The sequence below is a fragment of the Argiope bruennichi genome, chromosome 2 (genome assembly GCF_947563725.1).
Source record: "Argiope bruennichi chromosome 2, qqArgBrue1.1, whole genome shotgun sequence".
NCBI classification, from domain to species: Eukaryota; Metazoa; Arthropoda; class Arachnida; order Araneae; family Araneidae; genus Argiope; species Argiope bruennichi.
Window position 1 is genome coordinate 60,394,159 of NC_079152.1, and position 24,764 is coordinate 60,418,922.

A 24,764-nucleotide genomic window follows, 5' to 3' on the forward strand; every position below is an offset into this window, starting at 1 on the left:
AAAAAAAAAACTGGAACTTCATCAAAATGTGTATATGCGTGAGCTTTTATAGAAGAATTTAAATGATTTCAGGCACTTAGCACACTGTCTTAAGATTATTGCATAAAGTTAGACCTTGAACGAAAATTTTTAAATGCTTCCTAATGATGCATAAACTCATCGAAACACATTCCATTCATTTAGCATAGACATTTACTCAAACATTAGCAAAGCGCTGTGAAAGAATCGGAACGAAGCTTGAAGTTACTACAGAGGTCCCAAGAAATTCCAAGTTTTATTAAATTATATTTTTCACTGCTATCAAAACTAATATTGTTTACAAGAAAATAAATACTTGCTGAATAACTATTTAAAAAATCTTTTAATGTATCGCCGATTTTGGTATACGATTACTTTGCAACTCTGAAATTGGAAAATTTTACAGCTTTTTTTGATCAAAATGAGGCCATTTATTTCTACAAAGGTATTAGCTTTTAAAGAAGCACTGTTCGTAAAGAATGAACTTCTAAACATTAATGCTTGTCTAATTAAATCTTTATTAAAGTAGCAATTAGTTTCTCACGATTTTATTTTTTATGCAGGTCAAAGCCTGGGATATGGCTTCGTTAATTATGTGCGACCCGAGGATGCAGAAAAGGCCATTAATACGTTGAATGGGTTGAGACTCCAGAACAAAACTATCAAGGTATGTATTTTCCATTGAATTTTTTATATTTACAGCTTAGAAAATAAATGCCATAATTTTCTAACTGAAACGTTTGCTCTACAATATTTGGAGCAGCGTTGTTATTGATTTGATAGGTCACGAATTGGCGACCAGAAGATTATATAATCCAAAATACTCTGAAATAGGTTAATAGTTAAAGATTACATAGTACTCTGCAAAAGTAAAATAGATGGTTAAAGAACGTCTCATGTTTTAAGATTTGCACTTGCTGTAAAGAAATATGAAGAAATGTATATATATTCATTCAACTGAGTTACCTATAGTGAATGGCTTCTAGGGTATGATTTTTCGTCCAAGACATCGCTAATTTAGGAAGTATAAAACTGGGATGTGGCATTTTTTCTTCCTCTCGGCATTTTTGGTTTTAAAAATGACAAACGCATGTTAATCATAAAAATATAAAACGACACTTAGGGCATCTCATTGTAATGCTCAGAATTTTTAAATGCTAAATATCTGCAGAAAGCGTAACTAAACCGAATTGCACTTCGTAGAAAATGACATATATTTAAATCTTATTAAATATCATTGAATACCAATTCATAAAATTGAATTGCATGAATTTTTTTCTCGGACATAAATATTTCATATTTTAGAAAATCAATTATGAAACTTGGAATAGGTATGAAACGAAATTTCTTTACAAGCTATTAAGAAGCTGAGAATAGCACCTTTCTATATCAGATTGCAGACTTCGTACATCTCTATTTTTCCATTGCAATCGATTTTATTTTCCAATCTAAAATTTTCATTTTCCTGCCTATAAGTAGAGTTTCTAAGTATTAAAATTTTTATAGAAATATTTTTAAATAACCGTTAATTTTAGACGCGCTAAAAGAAATAGCTGGTTCAAAATATCCGCTCGATGTGCAGCATTTCTATCTTCACAATATCCTGTGGTAAAATAAATTTCAAAAGGTTAATTCCAATCCCTAATTTCTTCAAGTTCAAGTCATATAAAATCAAATAAAATTTCTGATCCATTAAACAGGAATACATCAGGGAATAGAACTTTCAACGCAAGCAAATAATCAAAGCATGTTTTTGTTGATATTTTTGAAAAGCATTATTTATAATATCAAATTGGAACGCATGAGATCCGTATTCATCAAATATATGCTTTCGAAATCTCGCTAAAAATGTAGCCATTGATTAGTAGAGGAGTGGAGAAGCTAAAATCCAACTTTCTGCTTGGGTGTCATAATACGATTTCATCATTAAGGCGAAATTTTGTTTTTTTTAGGTTTAAAACGATGCTTTTCTTGAAGACGTTAGTTGGGGCAAAATCGCAACTATACATATCTATAAATGCATATACATACACTTCAAAATGGATTGGAGGCTGAAAACAAATATTTTCGTACATTGGAACTAAAGTTTTAGTCATTATTGCGCCGTCTTTAAGTATAGTGGTATGATAGTATTTTTCGAGGATAAGTGAAATTTTGCCTGTCGATGAGAAAGTTGTTGTTAAAAGCTTCGTTCTTGGTCCATTCTCTTGTCATCTAGCTATGTAAAAGATAATATAAAAGATTTAAAATGTGATTAGATTTTTGTGTACAGAATTTCATACCTTCGTTATCACTGAAGAAGTTCTTGATTTTTAAATTTGGTCTTGCAGGTTTCCTATGCTCGACCCAGCAGTGAAGCTATAAAGGGAGCTAACCTCTACGTAAGCGGCCTCCCCAAGTCCATGACGCAGCAGGATTTAGAGGGGCTTTTTACCCCTTATGGACGTATCATCACATCTCGCATCCTATGCGACAACATCACAGGTAATTACCACTTTCTGAAGAAATAACTTTTCTTTTAAATACTGAAATCAAACGGGAATTGGAACTACTGCTGTACGAGTATACTTCTGTCTACCTGTTCCTTTTCTAAACGAAGAAACATACATTTAAAAACGAAGAAAAAATCTGTCTTCAATGGAAGATTAAGTTATAAACGTTTTTAGCGAATATTTCAAAAATTTAGTGATAATCGAAAGAGTAACCAAATTCTTGGTTCGTCTAAATACCTAAAGTCAATAATGCAGTCATCTGCACTGGAAACTATTTTGCTTAATCCCTGTTCATTAGAAATTAAATAACAACTCTAAAATCGCATAATGTAGCAGTTTCAGAGATAATCACACCTGGTTGGACCAAATACCTAGTCTCAAATCCGTTTCGGGAAAAAATATTTCCAGTGTTGATTTCTAAAGTACTTTCAGTTATTTAAATAATGAATATTTCTATTTATGAAATTTGTCTTCATTGAAATGTTCGTTCCAAAGTTCATATTTTTTGGAACTACAAATATTTCCTAAGCATGCTCATTTGCTTCTAGTTTTAAGTGAAGTTTAATATTTAACCTGCATTACCAGTCCAAAAACGTAATCATTGGACTTTTTACCGACAATGTTAAATTCTTTATATTCAGCATTTTGTACCAATAAAATATTAGGATGTCTTCGCCCTTGATCAACAAAATCGTGATCTATAACTCCTTATTTTGTTCTATCATCACTCCATGCTTAATGGACAGTTTTGCTATGGGAAATTTTCTAGGTCTACTGGGGATCGAATCAGGCTGATCATGTTTTAATACTTTGAAAAAGAACGGGATTTACTTTCAGCTACAGAATGTCGATTCATAAGCATGCTGTTTTGGAGCAATTTTAAAGTTACAATTTCTAAATATCAACTTTTCATCCCTCTTAAAGAACCTTTCATTTTCTTAGCTTCTATAGATACATGATAATTTAAGTAGTTCTTAATCTGCCCGAAATACTGCTGTGTAGTTTGAAAAAGAAAGACCAATCATTTTGAAATCTGAATTGCTGGCAAATCGGGAGCGTTTTATTTTTTTGTTTTGCAGATATTTCGACTTTATTTATCTTAACGTTAATATTTATTTTTATTGTTTTAGACCGCAAAACCGTGGAACTGTCAAATTATTATTTGGAATGATTTTTATTTTTTGTGTTTATGGATTGTTTCTTTATGATTTGGTTCATTGCCACACTATTAAAAAGGTTTATTTTTCTCTAGGTCTGACACAGCAAAACTCATCAGGTTTGTAAACATTTTTAGTGCTTTTCTCGGTATGTTTGTCCTAATTTAATGTTTATTTTCTTTTTGTTTTGAATGCACAGTATACTGACAGTTCCCGTTTTTAATTGTTTGAATTGTTTGTCTTGGTATTGTCTTGCATGCATTTTGTTTTTAGTATTATTTGGCACTGAAAGTAGAAATTAAACGCACACTCATGGGTTAGTTAGCAAGTCAGATTAATGAACCATAAAAAAAAATAACGGTTAAGTGTTTTATGTTTAATAGTATTTTTTCCGTCGTTGGTTCGTTTGGTGTTTTTGTGTATCTTGACGTTTAAGGAAGTGTGAAAGGAATAGGTCGGTCTCTGTAAGCTAAGAAAAGCGATTTCGAGTACTTGTATTGAATAAAATCTTCTGGAAAAATTTAGATCATATTTTGTAGTACACTACAAAAGCCAGGACTTGAATGGACACTCAATAAAACACGGGAATTAAAATGTTTGGGTGCCAAGCTGTAATGCATATTTAAATTTCATTATTGAATATTAAGCATGGATTGACCTTTATCTTTACAGCAAAGTATTGCAAAAATTCTCTTCAAAACGGTTATCATAAAGTAATTTAAATCAATCGTTAGAGTCAAACATCTGACAATGATGTGCTTCCTGAATGAATTGTTTCCTTCATCAATGAACCCCTTATGCTTCAATTTAATTCCGAAAAAAATTACAAAAATGTCGTCGTATAATTTGTACAGACATTTACTGGGGAATTTATGTAGTTTTTCGATATACTGCATGATTTCTGCATATTTAAACATGCCTCGTGCTCTTTTAGTTGAATGGCGAATGTAACCAGTGAGGCACATTTGATTATTTAAAGCTCATGAGTCTAATTTGCCATTATATATAAGGGGTTATATCTGAAAATCACATTTGGTGCAGTGTTGTCAAAATTGATTTCTGTGCCTGGACGAATTCTAATCTTCCAATACGCTGTTAAATATCTGAAACTGTTATTTTCTAAAGTTTCATTCACTACTCACTAAATTTCCCAATATTTGAAGCCTCATTCACCAAGTTAATTTTCTAATGCTATTAAATCTGTTTCAATTATCAATATCAAAACATGAAAGCTTGGAACCGAAACATCTTAATTTGTAAAACAACAACTTGCGGCGGGATTAATAATTGCACACCGAACTATTCCTTTCCAATCCTGGCTACTACCTTTTCCAGGTCTTTCCAAAGGCGTTGGATTCGTTCGTTTCGACCAGCGCATTGAGGCTGAGCGGGCCATTAAGCATCTGCACAACACCATTCCTGAAGGAGCCTCAGAACCAATCACCGTTAAGTTTGCCAACAATCCCAGCAACAATGCCAAGGCGATCACACCCCTTGCTGCCTATCTCTCGCCACAGAGACGCTTCCCTGGGCCAATCCATCACCCGGCGAATCGCTTCAGGTACATACCCCTGTCGCCAGTCTCCAGGTAGGGTACCTACCCCGTATCGCGGATTATGTCTGTGGAAGGATATGCGATCTGGAGAAGGAAAGCCTCCCGAAATGCAACATGTGTGAAAATCAACGCCGGAACTCGAATGCCTGTACCGCCATTCAATACCTATATTCTGTGGCGTTTATGCCACATGTATATAGTTTTGCATTTTAACTGACTCTTTAAATTTTGATGGCAATCTGTTCACTTTGACTTTCTATACATGCATATAGGCTGTGGCAAATTTTGAAAATACAAGGCAATGGACACAAGTCTTTTCCTTAATAAATACAGTAAATTTGCTATCGGATTAACAAAGAAAAACGCACGATTTTTGGTTTCCAGGGTGCAAGGTACTTGCGCACACCTGTACTTAAGCAAAGAATACAACCACTGCACACAACATCGAAGCTGTATGAACTTTGTGCAATAAGTTCGTTGTTTAAATTACAATTTTTTTATAGACGGCCCCTGCGTTTTTCTTGTGCTTTCCTTCTCCTAACGTGAATTCTTCGGTGTGTATGTACCCTCTGACTTTTTGCGTATTTTTTGAAATTGAAATTTGAATGTTTTCATATAATAGTTCTATAAAACGCCTCTAGATCTAGTCTTTAAGCCTCGACAGTTCAGTTTGAAGCTGTTTAGTAATAAAAGGTTTAGAAAAACACGGCAGCATTTTACTTGGGAAATGGCTGCTTACTTTTTGAGTTATGGAGTTTCCAACAAAAAATGGTGCTTAGACATTGCTATGATATGCGTGTAATAGCCAAGTATGTCTTCCCTATTCGCATTGGAATATATTCTCAATGGGAATCGTGCTAGCAGATACAGATTTTGAAGAAAATAGGAAAACTTGTATAGCTTCTTTTAGGTTTTGAAAAATTTTATTACAAATGATTGACAATTTTTAAACCCAAATCTAAAATTGATTTCAATTTTCCTAGTCTTCTAAAAGCGTAATATTTAACTCGATAGAGGGTTGTTTGCTGCATAAGCTTTGCCAGAGGTTTATGCACGTTTAGCCACAGCAAAGATGGAAAGTTTCGATCTTCGGAAGATATGGAAGATATCGCCAAACTCAAAACAGGAACTCCAGGTAAGTTTTTAGCAACAAACTGTGCTGCATGTGGAGTATATTCTATTCCTTACATAAGATAAATCAATTTCAATCGAAGAAACGATCTGTTGAAACTAAATTTCAATACTTCAATCACTGGAGCGTATTTAGAAGTTCTTATGGAATATTTATTAGAAGAGGTCATATAGTAATTTTTCAACAGTTACTTAAATGCCACGTATTTTTAATTGACCGTTTATTTCCAAGGATATGATATTTGATTTTTTCCAATGAAGATTTCGCTGTTTTTCTTTGCACTGTTTTGCGAATTTAAAGCAGCATCCAGATAATGTGGTATACATTAAATTTCTTTGATCACGGAATAACATTAAATCTATTTTTGATGCTGCTTTTAGAAAAATTTAAGCAGTTGTTTTAGATTCCATTTCGTACTGGAGCATTGATTTAAAACCATCCGATTATTGGATTAATACCAGTTTAAACGCATCTAAAGGTATATTTTGGAAACATTTTTCAATAAAATAAAACTCTGCAATTTTATAAATTGCGTATGCTCGTGTTTCGAAATGGTTCATGAGTACATTAAATTCATTTCCTTAACTTTTGAGCTTTCTACTAGTTCTAGACATTTTATTGATCTGAACTACCAGATTAGACTGCATTGGTCTCCTTTTAGTATCCAGAAATCATTATCTCAGTTGTATGGTTGGCGCCAGGCTATTGATTTTGTTGTAGATTATTTCAACCGCAACACATCGATACAACTTTTGTGAAGCTTCTACGGAAATAGCTCCGTCTATTTAAATGGTATTTAAGTATGGAATTTAACTTAAGTAAACTATCAGAAGCAGATGACTAAAGTCTTACAGCATAGCCAAACATGGCTCTTGCGCCATAAAAATCCAATCAATCAATCAATCAGAAGCAGATGATGCCACAATAATGCATGCGAATTAGATCATGCTGAATTCGTAGGAACGCGTTTTATAATTGCCCGTGCATTCATAAATGTTTCAGAACTGAAAAAAATTGCAGCCATTTTTCTTATACCTAGATTGTTGATCAAAACTTCAACTGCAATACAGCTTTAACCGTTTCAATAGTGACTTATTAAAAGAAGTAAAAATAAAGTGTTTGAAATATTTAAATAGTAATGGCTGTATTTTAAGAATTGCAAACTTAAATAATTGAAGATAAGCAACAAAAGTTTAAGGCTATAATACAGTATTTGCAACTGAAAGTTAAATATTAATGCAATAAATTTCCTTTCCTATTTGTTCACGCCAATGTAGCTTAACGCCAAACTTGGCAATCTTAAAATTACGGCAACCCCTTTACCCGCCCTTCCGGTCGAGTCTTTCAGGGGTTCATTAGTACGTTGACCCGCATCGGCTCCCCAGCCACCGCAGAAACTGTAAACAACTTCAGTTTGTAAGGCTTAACAAAGCCAACCGCAATGCAATATCGCAATCAGCCATGTATTATATAAACTACTCACCGCAAAAAGAGTGTATAGCTTTATTTCTTTATTTACAACTATAAAGTGCAGTCCACTGCTCACTTCGAATCACCACTATTCATTCTTCAGTTCTCAACTATGAAAAAGTATCGATTTAATTTTTAGATAAGCTATCGCTATTAAAAACATTCGTCGAAAAATAAAATTTTAAAAGAATTTTGTAATTTCGATATTAGTTCTGCTGTTCAATCTTTTTTGGAGATTTTACGTGTCGGAACCACATTTTAATAAATATTAAAATGGCAGTGATGTTTTTCATCAAAATTAATATTTATTGGGAAAGGGAATTAAATTGGACTTTTATCAGTTGTATATATTCAGCTAATATTTTATCATCAAAATAACTTTTTAAAACCAATCTGCATTGTATCTTTAAGAGAGTAGTACTAAATCCACACAGAGATATTGGACACAAATACGCAAGCTATTCTATTAGGTAATTAATACTTCCCAATTCGTTATTCAATTCATTTGGTTCCGGATTGTTCTCAAAATTGTTAGAATTCAGTAGAATTTTAATGAAGTTGGCATGATTTGATTTTGAATGGAAAGTGGGAAATTCACAATTCTAACGTTCTTTTTTTTTTTTTTTTTTTTTTTTTGTATGTCAAATTTTAGTTGAAAAAATGCTGTCACTATTACCAATGATTATGTTAAATTTAACTAGTCCTTGAAATTATGCAAAAATACTAGATAGAGGTGGAGGAAAGTTGTTCAAAGGAGGCAAGTCATTATAAAACCATAATGACTATTTGCTGAAGATACAAAGCATTTGATGCATACAAGATGCTACACTTGGCTATATGGTGAAAATTTGCAATGAATTTTAAAAAATGAATGCGGAGATTGCTTATCTTACATATTTTCAAATTAAAGTAATTTTTTAAAAGCATAGTTATTATTTTAGTTAGTTAATTAGTTATTAAGCATAGTTAGTATATTAAAAGCATAGTATTGTTATACTGAAAATTAAAAATTAGTTCAGAAAATGTTTCACCGTTAAAAGTATAGAAATGTAGATGGTTTTGCAAAAAGCTCCAACTTGAATTTTTTTGTATTCCCTAAATTGTTTTGAGAAATTTAATCTTGTCATATTTAGTTATAATTCATAAACCATTTTTTTTTTTACATTCGATGCATCTACCTGTACTGATCAATAATGAATTCATGTCATTATATCTGAAATATATTGCTTCGTTTTCTGAATTTTATGTTTAGGAACTTTCATGTTTTTATAAAATGAAAACTAAATGCAACATTTTTGATAGGGCTTCATTTAGAAATCTGACGGAAATGCTTATAAGAAGGTTCTCCGGCTGTATTTCATATGTAAATTTCATAGGATTTTGAGTCTGTAAACACGAATAAAGTAAAAGCAGAAACGATATTACAGAATGATTCTAAATTTACGAGACAATCCAAATATACTGAAAATTAATTAAAACAGGGTGAAATACAAACACAAAGATTAGTTGTTATAGTAATGCACCAGTGAATTAAATAAACAAAAAAACCATCATATAAAAGATAACACGTGTGAATCTAAAACTATAAAATAAGACTTTTGCAACATTTGTGTAAAAGTACATACATGCACATACGAGATGAGAAAAGGGAAAAATTAGGTCGCCTCAGATAGTTTCTTTACAGTAATTCTATTCTTCCAAGTTTATTATTTTTAATATTTGCTCTTCAATGCATCACTTTGAACATTCCTATACAAAAAACGTATTAATAATCTGAATCCTCCCAGAAAGTTTGTATCATAGTGTAAACTTAGTGATTTACCAATTATTTTTACTTAATTACTTGTTTAAGTATCTCCTTTTGCACTTATTTCTTTTATAAAACTATCGTAAACTATGTATGTCTATCCCAGAATCAGTACTAATGACCAAAATCTAAACAGCACTATTTTGCATTAATTTTGAACCTTAGAGATGCCATTATACAAATGCATTAAAACTTTAGTTAGTTTTTTTCTGTTTTGCTTCATATTTTGTTTCTATTGCAAATGCAGCAGGTACTCTCCTTTGGCCGGCGACCTGTTGGCGAACCCGCTTCTTGCTGGAAACGCAATGAATGGCTCTGGCTGGTGCATCTTCGTCTACAACTTGGCCCCGGATACTGAAGAGAATCTTCTGTGGCAACTATTTGGCCCATTTGGAGCTGTCCAGTCGGTAAAGGTGATCCGAGATCTCCAAACCAACAAATGCAAAGGCTTTGGATTCGTCACCATGACGAATTACGATGAAGCTCTGGTGGCTATTCAAAGTCTCAATGGATACACTCTGGGCAACAGAGTGCTGCAAGTATCTTTCAAGACCAACAAGTGCAAGACATAAGAGCCGCAACTTGTTCTCCCGACGTCAGTGATCGTTTTTTCCCCCATTGATCGATTTAAAAAAAAAACGAAGTTGAATTTTTTTTTCTTTGTCGTTATTGCGTTTTTCTTTCAATGAATGTACTAGAGGTGTATGCTCTGAACTATGAAAATAAGAGAACTAAAGCTCATACGACTGCATATCCTCTAAAATCTCCGGCAATGTGGGGAAAAAACTATTATGAAACAGGACATTTTACATCCTTTTCATGCGGCATCACCTAAATTCAAAGCAAAATGGTGACAAATTTTGCCTGGTTGTATTTCCAATCCCAAATTGTTGTCTAGTCATTGCTTACAGATGTTAAATAAAGATATAAAACTTCAACAAAATTGACAGGAATAAGGATTTTGTTTTCCTTAATCAAAATACTTTTTTGGTTCTCTAAATTAATGGACGTCTTGCGTTATCACTCAGTTTAACACCAGAGAAGCTTTGACTATGGGTGATGCCCTGGAAACTAGTCATGTCTCGATTTATATACTTGTTAACTATTTAGAAATGATTCCAAAATTTTGCAAATTTGAATTTAAAATTTGGAACAAAAAAAAAATCGGATGCCATACCAAAGAAATTTTGAGATTGATACGTTTCTGTCAGACGAGAGTAGAATTCTAACTTTTAACAATCTTAGATGCGTTTTGAAACTTAATTTTGGCAAGTCAAATCTTTTGTTAGTGATGTGTGTTGGCAGTGTCTGCATACTTTACATTTGATGCCCATTCCTCTTGTCCTGCTTAGGCCATTATCTACTTAATTATCTCGAGTGAGCCTGAATGTTTGCGGTTCAGAAAAGCGCGTTTGGGCTGTTAAAAAAAGCAGATAACTCTAGTCAGGTCACTTAGATGCCACATACTGTTTTAGGAGCATTGACATGTTATGGCGATATACACACCATTTTAACTTAATTTTTAGTGTGTTAATGTCCCGTTGATATATACATATATATAGCATATATACATAGCACTATTTATTGATAGATTTGCCTACTTGTGGTTTATTCTGCCAAATCTGTTAGTTTATTAGAGTACTGAATAGGATATTTATAGTTTCTTGGAATATAATTGCTATTTGCAAAGGTGTATTTTTCTTTTTTTAATATTGTATTTATTTGCTTAGTTGTGCAAAAAAATATTTATTTACTTTTTGCAATGCGTAACCTAAGTTTAGTCACGCCTTTTGTATGCACAATTTTTTTGTTTTGCACTTTTCTTTATGTGCTTTAATTTTTTTGCCTTCTGTTTTTGAATAAATAAGTGTAATTTTCTGCATTGTCTGTCGGATTTTATTGCATGGAACCTCTGAATCAATGTTAATTTTAAATGTCTGAAAAGCAAAGCTTTGTAACATGCACAGCAGGTTAATGTTATCTCTAATGTGGCACCTCGTAAATACTATGTGTTGGGGAAATTTGCGGAGAAATATCTTGCAAAATTCTGTCCCTCAGTGGTGGTGGGGAAACAATTTTTGCTTGTGCGAACATGAGCATTGATCATTGCATGTATTTATTTTGTGTTCATATTTAGCATGTTTACTTAAAAGCAAATCTTTAATTTCTTGAGTTTTCTTTTGACTGGGGTTCAAGTTCTATGTTGTACTTTTCTTTAGCATCCGGTGATTGTTTCTGGCTGTAACTAACTAGTCTTTTTCATCTGTAGAATTTGAATGATGTCAGAATGAGTGGTGAATTCTTTTCTCAGATTTATGCACGTAACTGAATTTTCTAGTATAAGGCTTCGATGGCTAGAATGGCAAGGTAATTTGCATCTCGTTTGAACTTGAGCCCTAGTTCACGAATTCCTTGCAGTTGGACCATAAGAAAACATATGCATATATACGAATCAAAATTTGAACTTCTAATAGCGCTGCAGCAATGTCTTTCGTTCCACTTGATGCTGTTTCAAAAAAAAAAAAAAAGTTTAAAGTCAAAGAGAAGCATTGGCGATTCAAATTGAAATTATACGCCACTTTTGAGTCGTAACACGAATACACTTCCACTAGAGAAGTCTATTTTTATAAAGTCCTAGACACCTTGTTGGTAGTGCAACTTTTAAACTTGAAAATAAAATACGCATTTTATTCCTATAAATGACAGGAATAAAAATGGTAAACATATGGTGAGATTTATCCAGGTTGTCATGAGAAGTTGAGGAATGCCAACCATTATATGCCTCCACTCTAAGGATCTTCCACGCTGGCCTGCCCTATATATGTATATTGTCCACTTACGTGGATATATATTAGCTGATATGAGCGTGTTTTAATACAAAATAACATACAAATGAAGTGATTTTTTTTGAAAAAAAAATGCTATTTCTTGAAGGTAAGCTAAATGGATGAAGTTTGTGGTCACAACTTTGTACATAGATATAGCGGACGTAGTTTGAAGGTAGAAAAAATTTTTGATAAAAGGAGCTAACATTACTTTCGATGGTTTTAACAAATTGTGTACGCAAGCACTACCTATTGCTATGGGTGATAGTTAATGGGTATGTGTGCATCAAACTGTTAGTAAACGGACTCGCTATTGGTAGACCGTTGTTTAAAGTGAGCAATTGACTAAAGCAATACAATATACTTCGTTAGAATTGAATAAACTTTCCTGAAGAGTTGTATACTTTTCTGTAGGCAAGCGAGCCAATGAGGGCAATTTTTTTGAGCCAACTATCACTCATCTTTGGAATTAATAAATGGGAGGGGGGTAAACTTTCATAAATTCATCTTTCCTGGTCATTTTTAGCAATAGGGATGCCGCCATCAAGCCACTCTCGCTGAATACTGGTGCTGGTTTCTGTTCTGCATGAAATTATATGAACTGTATTTTATGGACGAAAAATTTATAGCTCAGATTTCATTATTCTCACCATACATGGGTTTAAACTTCAGTCAGAATTTTAGTATGTTTCTATACGGTCCCTAACATGGATTCCTTGCCAAAACACCAAGCACAACATACCACATTAATATGAACACAAGGTGACCATCCTTTTTAAAATCTCGGTCTTTATTGTGAGTCCTTTTAAGATGGTTCCTCCTTGCGAGGGCATTGGCAATTAATGTGAAGTTAGTAAATACTATTTAATGGTTTCAAATTGTTGAATGCGTATATTTGTTCAGAGAAGCATAAGGTGGGCGTGAACTTCCAGATTTTACTTGTTGAATCATGGTCACCTTTGCTCAAGTTGATTCTGGTGCTTGCGTATTCATTTGCTACCAAGGTGCAATACACGAAATTTCAAGAAAACTATCTGTTTACTGTGGCGTTATAACATTAACACTAATCTGTTATTGGATGAAACAGTTTTATACTTCATTCTAATAAAATTGTTAAATACTTAGAACACCCGATACCTCATCCCTCAACTGAAAGTTCAGACAAAAAAAGAACGAATTCATATTTCTTAAACTTGCAATTTTATACGCATTTTACAAGTTTTCTTTCAATGCAAATTTTCCAAAGTAGGACACGTAGACTTGTTTATAAATAATTTCTAAAGCAAAGTGAGACTACCTCTACAATTACCACACATTTCTTAAAGCGATGGTTGTAAATATCGCTGTTCCTTTTTCAAATTGAGATTTCGCAGTTCCTAGAATAATTTAAGATTTCATTTGTGGGATTAGATCGTTTAAAACCTATCTTTAAGATTAGCGAATATAACGCGACACTGTACAGGAAACTATCCAAAACTGTATGGACCAACTTGGCAATCCATTTGTGCTTTACAAATCTTTCGAAGTTTATTCATAGTTCAGAAATAAATTGAACAAAATTTTAATTGCTGAGGGATGAGGTACTGGGAAAATGATTTTATCTTCCGAATCTCGAAAATCAGGTACAAAGGCGCCAAATATCTGCCTGCTTGCCTGATTGTGTTTACCGTTTAATATTTGGTTCAATTGTGACAATTCTATGAGCATCGTTCTTGCTTTCTTTTATATAGAAAACAAAGCGTCCTATTTGTGCGTCTGTTTCATTTGTTAGGTATATACCTCAATATATTACTCTCAAAATAAATCGAGGCGACGTTCAGTAGCAAGCGTATCTTCAACCTTTTCGTTGTGGCATTGATGTAGTTTAAAAAGAACTGCACGTTAGTTTATATGGAAAAACATGCACGGTAACTTTCAATGTATGTGGGGGGGGGGGTGATGATTGTGCACGAACCACAATTGTCTGAAACATTATACAAATTGCATTTAAGACTTCGTATTCGGTTGAAAGTTTTTGCTCTGCGCCCGTTGACAATGAATGGTGCAGCAGTCTAAATTTTGCATTTATGAGAATCAGCACTTCAATCTTATTTGGGATTTTAATCGGAGGCAGAAAGGCAATTGGAAAATCGGTACATTTTCAGTGTTTGTAAGCGAAACGCTATTATGAGTTAATCCCTCAAAAGAAAAATGTTGAAAACGACTGTTCCCATTCTCTATACCTTTCACTCGCTAGAGACAAGCTATCATTCATGCTTAAGTACAATTCACATTAATAACATGCTATTGGCTCGTGACAATTTTATAACAACGTAGCTTGTGTAAATGCTATATTTTTGCAAATCACGTGCATTTAAAACGACGTCCCCCCAAAAAAACAAACCGGTGGCTGTTCAACCTTTGTCATAAGAATCGTTGGGTCTCTCGAGTTGAGCACAGTAGTCAACTCGTGACGGAATAAAACCGACTAGGCGAAAATGTGTCGTGGTTGTATTGCTAACTTGTAGATTTAGGTAAACACTGAATGCGATGCTATTAATTTGTTTGATTGGACTGACTTGTATTTTTCTCTTATGAATATGAATCTCACCTTTGTCTTAGTGCTGTTTGATGTAACTATTCTCCATATATTTTCACTTGTATTGCCGGCCATTCTAGTTAATACTGATAATCGGCTTGATATTTTTCAACATAATTGAATATTGTACTTCACTTTTTCTCTCTTCTCTCTTTATATACTATATATATCCATGATCTGTTAAACGATGGTATCATTACCAATTTAATACTCATGTATGTGTATAACTATGCATTCCGACAGTGTTATTTATTAAATATGTTGCTGCTGAGACCCTTTTATCCAAGTAGAACTTACGAATTCCCAATACTTTTGAATATGGTAGAAAATCCTCCCCCTGGTAAACAACTGACTGTAATTTCTCGTGAGGTTTTGGTCGACATATAGACATTCAACATTGAGTAGCCTCTTTGAACGTCATTAGGATAGTTTTGTGCTGTTTATCGTGTTTGCTTTTCTTCGTGTAGATGTTCAGTTGTTGCGAAAAAAAAGTATTTAAGCTAAGTGTAGGAGTTATTTACGTAAACTAGGTCATTTTTTGCTCGTGTATAATGTTTGCTATTTATAAGGAAATATTGATTATAAATTATTGCTATTTAATTCCGAGGTTGACTTTTTTCATTGAAGAAAATCTCGGTGAAGATTTATGGATGAAAGTTATTGTATATCTTATTGTATTGCGTACTTAATGAATTATTGTTCTCTAATTAATTTATTGCGAGGAAACGAAGTGATTAAAGAAGTTATATTCTAGTCATTTTTTCAGTGACCTCTCTTTTATTACGTCGTGATGTATCCCTTCGCTACGTAAAAAAAATAATAAAATAATCTCGGAAACAATTTTGAAGGATTTTCAATAACAAGTTGACCAAAATAGCACTACTCCTTTTTTTGGCCTGTTCAAAAGTTTGAAAATGAACCAGTATTTTTCGGATCTTATTGTATTTTAATTTTGATAACAGCTGTGACTTAAGACGATGAAATAAAATTTACTTTATACTCTGGAATTCAAAAATCATTCAGAAAGACCAAAAAAAATGCTCATTGATTTCACCTTAATCTTTAAATCTAATAAAACGAATTCTTTGTTTGCTTAAACATAGTTAAATATTTTGTTAGCGTCATTGAGTGTAACTAACAATGAGTCGAGCAAACTCGAATTGATTTAACACATGTTTGAGTTAATCAAAAGTAAGATTTTTTTTTTTACACATCTAGAGAAAAATGTTAACGAAAACTTGAAATTCCATGAGGTAAACAGAGATTCGTTTCTTTGTGTTTTACAGTATATTTATCTATCCGAATCAATATTCTATCAATGTGTACATTTATAAAAAAATGCACATATTATATTTTATATTAAAACGTTCTATCAAACATTCCATTGTTATACATGGTTTTCTAGTCATAAAATATTTGCACTAAAATTCTGTATATCTAAGAGTTTTATGTTATAAAATATATCAAAAAGTACGACTACTATATTTTGCGACAATTTGATGCAAGAATTTTCCAATTTCAAATGCAGTAAAGAAAAGTTAATTATAAAATGAAAATATACTGAAAAATAAAACTGTGATAAAAATTTTATCGTCTGATTTTCTTCTCAACGTTCAAATTTTTACAAATAAAAAAAAAATGCCAGTCGCATTGAAACATTCCATTTTCGATCATTCCAATTATGGATTTTTTTAGTCAATGAAGTTTTTAAAATCCATCTGATGCCGAAAAATACTGGCCAGTTACATAACCTTTCAGAATGCTAGAACAATTCTGTCCCCTGTTCATCGTCTTAGGGACTTTTTCGAACATTTGTGTGGTCGTAGCTTGTTCATTGCGTAACCTGTTATTTATGCAGTTACTACATATGTATTACTGTTACCTCCGCAATTTAACTGGAATGGCCTCTATTATTTTTGGTCACAATTTGCTGCTTTTACAGGTTCTCTAAGCAAAACAGAAATTGAAACTGTCGTGCGATGGTGTGGTTCCTTGGCAAAAAAAAAAAAAAAAGTAATAGATGGTGGTTAGGCAAAATTCGTTAAGATAAAATAAAAGGAAGAATTAATCTGGTCTTTGACAAATGAAGAGCATCAGTAATACTTGAGAATGCTAATTATTTCTGCTGCAAACTATTTGCATAAAGCTAGCCGAAATAAAATCAAAAAATGTAATAAATTTCAGCAATTATTTTTTAAAAAAAAAGGCCAGTCTTAGAAACTGTTGCTATTTATGAGTTTGATTTGCGCCGCATTTTTATTCCGTCAAATTTGTTGAGCAATTATTAATTTATCACGTGATATAGGACAGTCCTACCATCGTGCGACGGTCTGAGGGAATGACAAAAGCGAGTATCCATTTTTCAGCTTGAACACGTCTCACGGAGTACTAAATACGAATTTCGGCCAACGTATTAAAATCTAAAAATATCGCTAGTCTTTCTTTTATACAAATATATATACATAAGTTGAATTTGCTAGTCTGGTCTTGTCTCTGTAAAAACCATATATCTGTATATATATGTTTAACAGAGAACAAAACAGGAAAAAAGCTTTAAAAAAATTTTCAATTCGAAGGGGTTGCATGAGAATTCTATATATATATTATAATGAAATATATATATATACATATATATACATACTACTTTTGACTTTGTAAAAATGACCTCGGCGGTCGAGTTGTTTCTTGGCGTAGTTTGATTGTACTGCAATATTTGTACTTTTCCATGTTGAAACTTAATAAATTTCCACCATCCTATGCTTTGTGTCTTGTTTGTCTTGAAATATTCACACACATGCACGCATGCACACACAAACATATTTTAATGTTTATATATACGTGGGTGTTTCATTTTAAAGAGTAAAAATTTACTAAGACGGATAAGTGGCCCATATACTATTGCAGTATTAGAGACTGTTACGCGGTGTGCTAGCATACAAATCAAGCGTATTATTACATGAAAGGTAACATTTATGAAGATTATAAGAGATGTTCAAAATTCCACACACAATACTTGGCATCTTAAGTTTAATTAAAACATCTACAAAATGTGTCACGTTATAGCGTGGCAAAATCGCGAAAATTCTACATTATTCTTAATTTATCATGAACTAAGGGATATATATAGCACTGTATCTTATTTCCAGAAATTCTAAACTATTCTTAATTTATATTGTACCATGAGGTATATTTTTTTTCACTGTATCATATTGCCATAAATCAAAACTTTCTGGCGGTTACAGAAAGAAAAGATAAGGATATATTAGGAGATGGTGTCAATCGATATATAGAACTATTACGGCTACAGAAATAGTAGCTAATGCCATATCTCGCTTTTGACGAATGTCACGATTGAAATGCGCAAAAAGTCTACCGTGTTGGCATGAAAATATCGGGACACCAGAAATTTTCTTCATATAAAACTTCGAATAGTTATAAAATATGGGCCTTTTAAATGATTTCTAATTGTAACAGACAATCTTATATAGAAAATAGGTTTCTAAAGTAAATAGATTACATTTTTGAACCTGAACAAAAATTGTACTTTAGTATACGCAATGTACTCGTTGAAAAGTCATGCAAGTTATAAGATCAACTTGTAAGTTAGCATACATCGATTTATCAACATTTAAATTTTAGCTCTTTGGACTCCGGAAAATAATAATCTACATTATTATTCATATATGATATAAGGATTCCTTTTAGTGATTAGAAATCTCAGAACTAACTATTAGGTTTATTATAATTTAAAAAAATTACTGTGAACATTTTTGCTATGATACGGCTTTTATAATAATCTTTATCCAATAAGAATGTGAAATCAATGCATCCCACACACTTACAATGAGACTGGATCTAAGAATCTAAAGGGTAAAATAAGCGGTGAATCGGATACAGAAAAATAAGATTAAGCAATAACAGTAAGAAAAACGCAAAAATCCAAGCTTCATTGCGATGAAAGTTGTTTACTAATGCCACAAATTATTTTCTTCATATTTTAATAATTTGTAGAAAAAGAAACAATTTCCAAACATGCTTGATTTTTACTTTTTGTTCTAAAATAAATTCGTAATTCCAATGGCCCTAGCATGGTATATGCTTAATCGGTAAATAATAATAAAAAAATATTGTTAGTACGAAAAATTGCTGGTTATCAGTCATACTATCTGAATTTATTACTTTAGTCTTAGCATGCATATATATTTACACTGATGAATCAAGGAAATAAATAAATAATGTTTTGATGACAAATAGAAACGAAGTTTAACTCAATGCATCCATTTAACCGCCTAAGGACAGGATTATTTTTTATTGCCAAAGGTGTACATATAAACGTTCAACTAATTAATTTGGTTATGTCCTTTAGCGGTTAATAGCTTTCAATATAATTTCTACTAAAAATTAAGAAAAGTATGTCTTTTATGTCTTAAGTAAGTCTAAGTATGACTTTTGACGTTCTACGAAACAGTTGACCAAGAAATAGCAATTTTTGAGCAAATGTAATTTGGAATGAGCTATTTAGAATAATTTTTTGAAATTTTAGTGAGTTAAAAACTAAGCAAAACTTTTAGCATTTTTTTCTAAAATGTATTACCCAAAAATGCCATTTTTTTGATATTCAAAAAGTTTTCATTATTTTCTGAAATATTAAAACGTAAGATTTTCTTACATTATTGATAACTATTGCTATTAAATTTGAGGTAGTTGAAAGTAACCAATAAGTAGTAGCAAATAATTCCATCACAAGTCCGCTAATACTTATTTATATTCTGGAAACTACGGTATGTGCGTTAAAATCCACTGAATATAATACAGCTTGATTTTAAAATTATATTTTAATATTTACATCATATATACATGAAAAACACTTATAATTCGTAAGAGTGGTTAAAGTTATAAATGTACGGTTAAAAGTATACAAAAAGTCGTTAACGAATAAACACATTACAAGAGTTCGGAAAAGTCCAATACATTGCACATTACAGGAGTTCGGAAAAATATAAATAATATTCTCCTGACTCTTTCTGGCTCGAGATTAAATATTTAAAAGTCAGAAACCATGAACAAACAAGTAGTGCCATCTGAAGGTGACGTCACATTATAAACATTATGAACACATTATGAACAGTTATCAAAGAAATATTATGTTTATTATTTGCACAATTTACATGAGGAATAAGAAGGAGAAGCTTAATTAACGAGGAGCACAACGTGCAATCGCAAGATAAATTACCTTGACAGTTAGTTTTAGTTTAATGGCGTTATGCTATTACAAAACTCGACTTGATTTGGAAAATCTACGTATACAATAAAGAACAGGAATAAGACAATTAAAATAACACTATTTTCATATCTATCACAATTTCTTGCTCAAAATACTTCATAGTGATAAACATCATGAACATCAAATTATGTATAAGATATTTAATAATTGAAAATAAGTTGAATTATCATTCCAGTCCAAAATTATTTGATTGCCAAGAGCGATTAATATTTTCAATATGTTTTTATTTACTTCAGTTTTATTATGAAATCTGTTATGTATTATTATGAAATCTGTACTGGATTATAAAAGCTATAAATATTCTACACTATAAAATGACTAAAACATCGTCTTAAAAAACGCAAGTAAATATTAAAAGGAAAGTGAAATAATCTTTAAGCAATTAACTGTTTAAATAATTAAGTTTTTCACTTTTTCTAGATTTTTTTTATTGTCTGTAGTATTCAGCTGGAAGCATTCAAACATTGCTTATAGCATGATTTTAACTAAATTATTCACTAGAATAAAGTTAAACACAAAGTTTCAGTCACAACATTCATGCAAAAAGGAATCAATCGTCATTTTATGAAACTCAGATTCACTTTTAATGAGTCTTGTGTTTGTGTTTTTTTTTCAAAATAGAATCAACTAAAATCATTGCACAAACAAGCCTTTTAAGAAATAGTAATCGGTTTTAGAAAAAGTATTATGTTTGATTTTTTTGTTTTTTTTTTGCAATTATTCGCAATAATGATTAAGTCTGAAAACTGTTCCAATCAGTATAATACATCTTATTTAGGGTGACCAAACCTAAGCGAATTGCAATCTATAAGATAAACTTGTTATAAATAAATAAATTCCACCATCATTGTGATTTTTTTTTTCAATTTTTCCCCCTATTTTCAATATTTTCCCTTTAATATAATTGTATATATTTCTTTTTCAGTAACATGAAATTTGAATAGATAAAAAAGACAACGGTAAGGGTGACCCTGAAACTTTCTCACATGCTTTCTAATAAAGATGCTATTCCCTTTTTTTGCTGTCATATAAAATTGCGAATCTTGGCTTAAATAGCTTAAATTTTTATTTTCAGAGATCCGCACATCCCAAATTTGTGTTTCATAGACAGTAAAGAAGACCGAATATGCATTCAGGGCACTTATCTTTTTAGGTTGATTAAAAACAAAATTTGACACTCAAATACAATTATAATCTCCAGATCACATGTGAAATTTCATTTAATCAAGTCACAGCATTGTTGGGTTGTTTCCTTTATATGCATACGAAAGATCGATAAATGGTCAACCACTTGACAGACTTTCTTTAAAATTTGATAAATATCTCCTATGTGTCTTCGAGAAAATGGTCCTCAAACTTTCTGCATAGCTTATGTACTAATTATTCAATTTCATTTATTCATTTTTTAAAGTTTTCGTTCGTCGTGTCCACCTGTATGGAGACAGGCAGATTTCCTCTGAATGAATTTCACTGCAAATTTGATAGAAATCTATAAAGTGGGGAAAAGATCATGTATCATATTTCCCATGCTTGTTTAAAGTTATTTTATTGTTTATTTGAGTTCACAGACTAGGTAGACACAATTCCAAAAATGTGTTGTTTTTCTTCTCAGGTAGATCTGAAACGTAGAGATTCGTTCAAATCTGGAACTATAATTTCCTGATGATTACAATACTTTATCTTTGTATATGAGATGATAAAAATCAGAAACAAATTGATATCACGGAATTCCACCAAACTTTTCTTCCATATTGTTTTTTTTTATTATAATAATGTTTTCTAGGCCATCATTCTTTCTATAAATTGCGTCATGCAAGAAATGTACAAATAAATGAGTAATATATTGAGAGAAGACCTCTGCAAACCGTTGGAGATAGAATTACAAAATTTAGCATGTAAGTACTTCTTCTGTAGTATATGACAGATATCTTCAAACTTTTAACTAATTAAAAATTAATTTAAACGGTATTACTGTTTTTCCAATTAACTTCGGATTATATTGCAATACGAAAGTTATTTTTATCTCTTCAAAATTCCAAAAGCTAGCTTTGCGTTTAATTAATTTTATTTTCTTACTAGATCATCTAATTTTGATGATGGAAATTGAATGAAATTCTCAAAGTGAATTTTCAACACAACTTATAACAGCAATTTTTTGAATTATATTAATATTCAACTCAGTTTTAATCGCTCATGGAACCTCTTATCGCGTGTTTTCGTCTAGTTAGGATTTAAAAGGTGTCTCTTTTTTTAGAAGTTGATTTCAAAACAGTGTTCCATTTTTCGTATTTGCCTGATGAACTTTTCGCTAACATAGTATTTTTATGCTCGAATTTTTCTCATGAATTGCATGATGGGGAAATCGTCACGAACAAAACGCAATCAAGCCAAAAACAAAATCATTCTATGATATTTCGAACTAAACGCTTCTCACCTTCGAAAACTCCTTTCTAACTAGATATTCAAAAGTTAAAAGAATTTCTTTATATATGTTTTTCTATCATTTTTTAACTTATAAAGGATAAGAAAAAGCAAAATTAAAATAGATAATAAAAGTCGCTGTAATATTTTCCCAAACATCTGCTTTGGTAGGCATTTCGAACTGAAAAACATTATCGGTTTTTTTAATAATAGTTTTGTCTGCTTTTTAATAATCGTTTGCTTTATTGGAATAGTGCTCTTATCAGAGAAGAAAACAATTCAGTACCTCTTAATAACTATTTTTCTTTAAAAAGATATACATTTGAAAAGAAACAATTTGTATTAATCATTGAATAATAACTTGTTATAAAATGTTCAATTTACACTAAAAAAAGTTAAAGAAAAAAATTATTACAACGAGGAAAAAAATTGTGGTTTACCAACATTTATGCTGCTTTTCAACTTCCCATAATAATCAACAGAAAAGCTCTTGAGATCGTTTTAATGATGATTTAATTTTATTACCTGACTGCCTTAAACGTTAAAATATTCATTCACCAAATAAAAAGTCTTAATTAAATACGCTTAAAGTGCGTGAAAATTTAACATCCTTATTAAGTGAGTTAATCCCATTTTCTAGTAAAGGTTGCTAAGTAACTGAACAACTTTTTTACTACTATCTTCAATTAAGTCTATGCTTTATGCTCGTTACCGTACTTCCATCAATAGGAGCATTTTCATGCTTTAAGAAAACAATTCAGACAAATTGAAGAAGAATGATACAGTTTATTACCTGACTGTATATTACTCGAAATTTATTATGTAATTTTGTATTGGGAATATACAGAAACTGATAGTTTTATAAAATGATTTTTAAAGTATCTTTCTTTCAGCATATTTGAAATGAGATAAGTATTAAGTTTGTTATTAATAAAAAAAAATTACAACAATTAAGCAATATCATTTATTGTTTTTAAAAGAATATAAACGAAGTAAACTAGCATTAATTTAAGTTTTGAGAACTCTGTATTATAGAGACATAATCATTAAGTTGATTATAATTTTTTAGCTTTAAAATTGTCTTTTTTAAGGAAAAATCACTATTATTATAACTTTTATTATTTTTTTTAGTTTTATTTTATTATTTTAAATCCGCGTGAAATTATTATTTTCATGAAATATAAAACTTTGACTTTAGTAATATATTTCTATTAAGCACTCAAAACCATGTTTAATAAAAAATTTTAAAGGTATAATATATAGATATTCAAACATAACACAAAAAAGCAAAACATTTTGGATATTTTTTACCTAAAAAATCAATTATGACAACGAAATTTGTCTGTTTAATGTTATCACAGAAGATAAAGCATCGATATTTTTAACATGGGTTTTAAACAACTCTGTCAGTCATTCGTTTTTCGTCATTTCTGACAAGAGGTAGGAACAAGGTTGAAAATTCAGTTCGGGATGAGATTTAGTATAATGATAGTATACATTTAGAATATTCACTCACGAAAATTATAAAGCGCAATGGTCAATCAATTTCGAGAAAATGGTCCTCAAACTTTCTGCATAGCTTATGTACTAATTATGTGTCACTGCCACCTAGTGGAGGATAGTGAGGTAGTTAATTCAATGACATAGCATTCAAGAGGCCCGTGTTCTATTCTGAGCGAACATTTTTTTTTAAATTTTTTTCTAAATTATTTCAAATTAATTTAACAATTTACAAACAGTTTTAAATAATATGTTTTTTTTTCCATTTTTTTATGCAAAAATAAATATTTATTCTCTTAATTATTGGATTATAAATTAATATTTAAAAGAAAAAAATAATTATAAGTATGAATACATTGTTTAAATATTCAGAATTACTTAAATTAAATTAACAATTTCAAAATTATTTAAATTAATATGATATTCATTTTTATATGGAAAAATAAACGCATTTTTTCTTAATACATAAATTATAACTTATTAAAAAATAATTATACTCATTTATATTGTTCTTGCATTATAACT

At 31.1% G+C, this 24,764-nt stretch overlaps 1 protein-coding gene across 7 annotated transcripts in view; it reads left to right on the forward strand.

The window, feature by feature from the left end:
* Positions 1-17,792, forward strand: part of LOC129962076 (ELAV-like protein 4) — a 67,875-nt gene extending 50,083 nt beyond the window's left edge. For 2 of the 7 annotated variants that reach the window (XM_056075788.1, XM_056075795.1), the window contains 5 exons: positions 582-685; positions 2,349-2,502; positions 3,763-3,786; positions 5,003-5,255; positions 9,879-17,792. In XM_056075788.1, the coding sequence (XP_055931763.1) occupies positions 582-685; positions 2,349-2,502; positions 3,763-3,786; positions 5,003-5,255; positions 9,879-10,203 (860 nt within the window). In that variant the 3' untranslated portion in view covers positions 10,204-17,792. The remainder of the gene's footprint in view (positions 1-581; positions 686-2,348; positions 2,503-3,762; positions 3,787-5,002; positions 5,256-9,878) is intronic. The other 5 variants (XM_056075789.1, XM_056075791.1, XM_056075792.1 and 2 more) reach the window with 5 other exon arrangements.
* Positions 17,793-24,764: the final 6,972 nt, after the last annotated feature.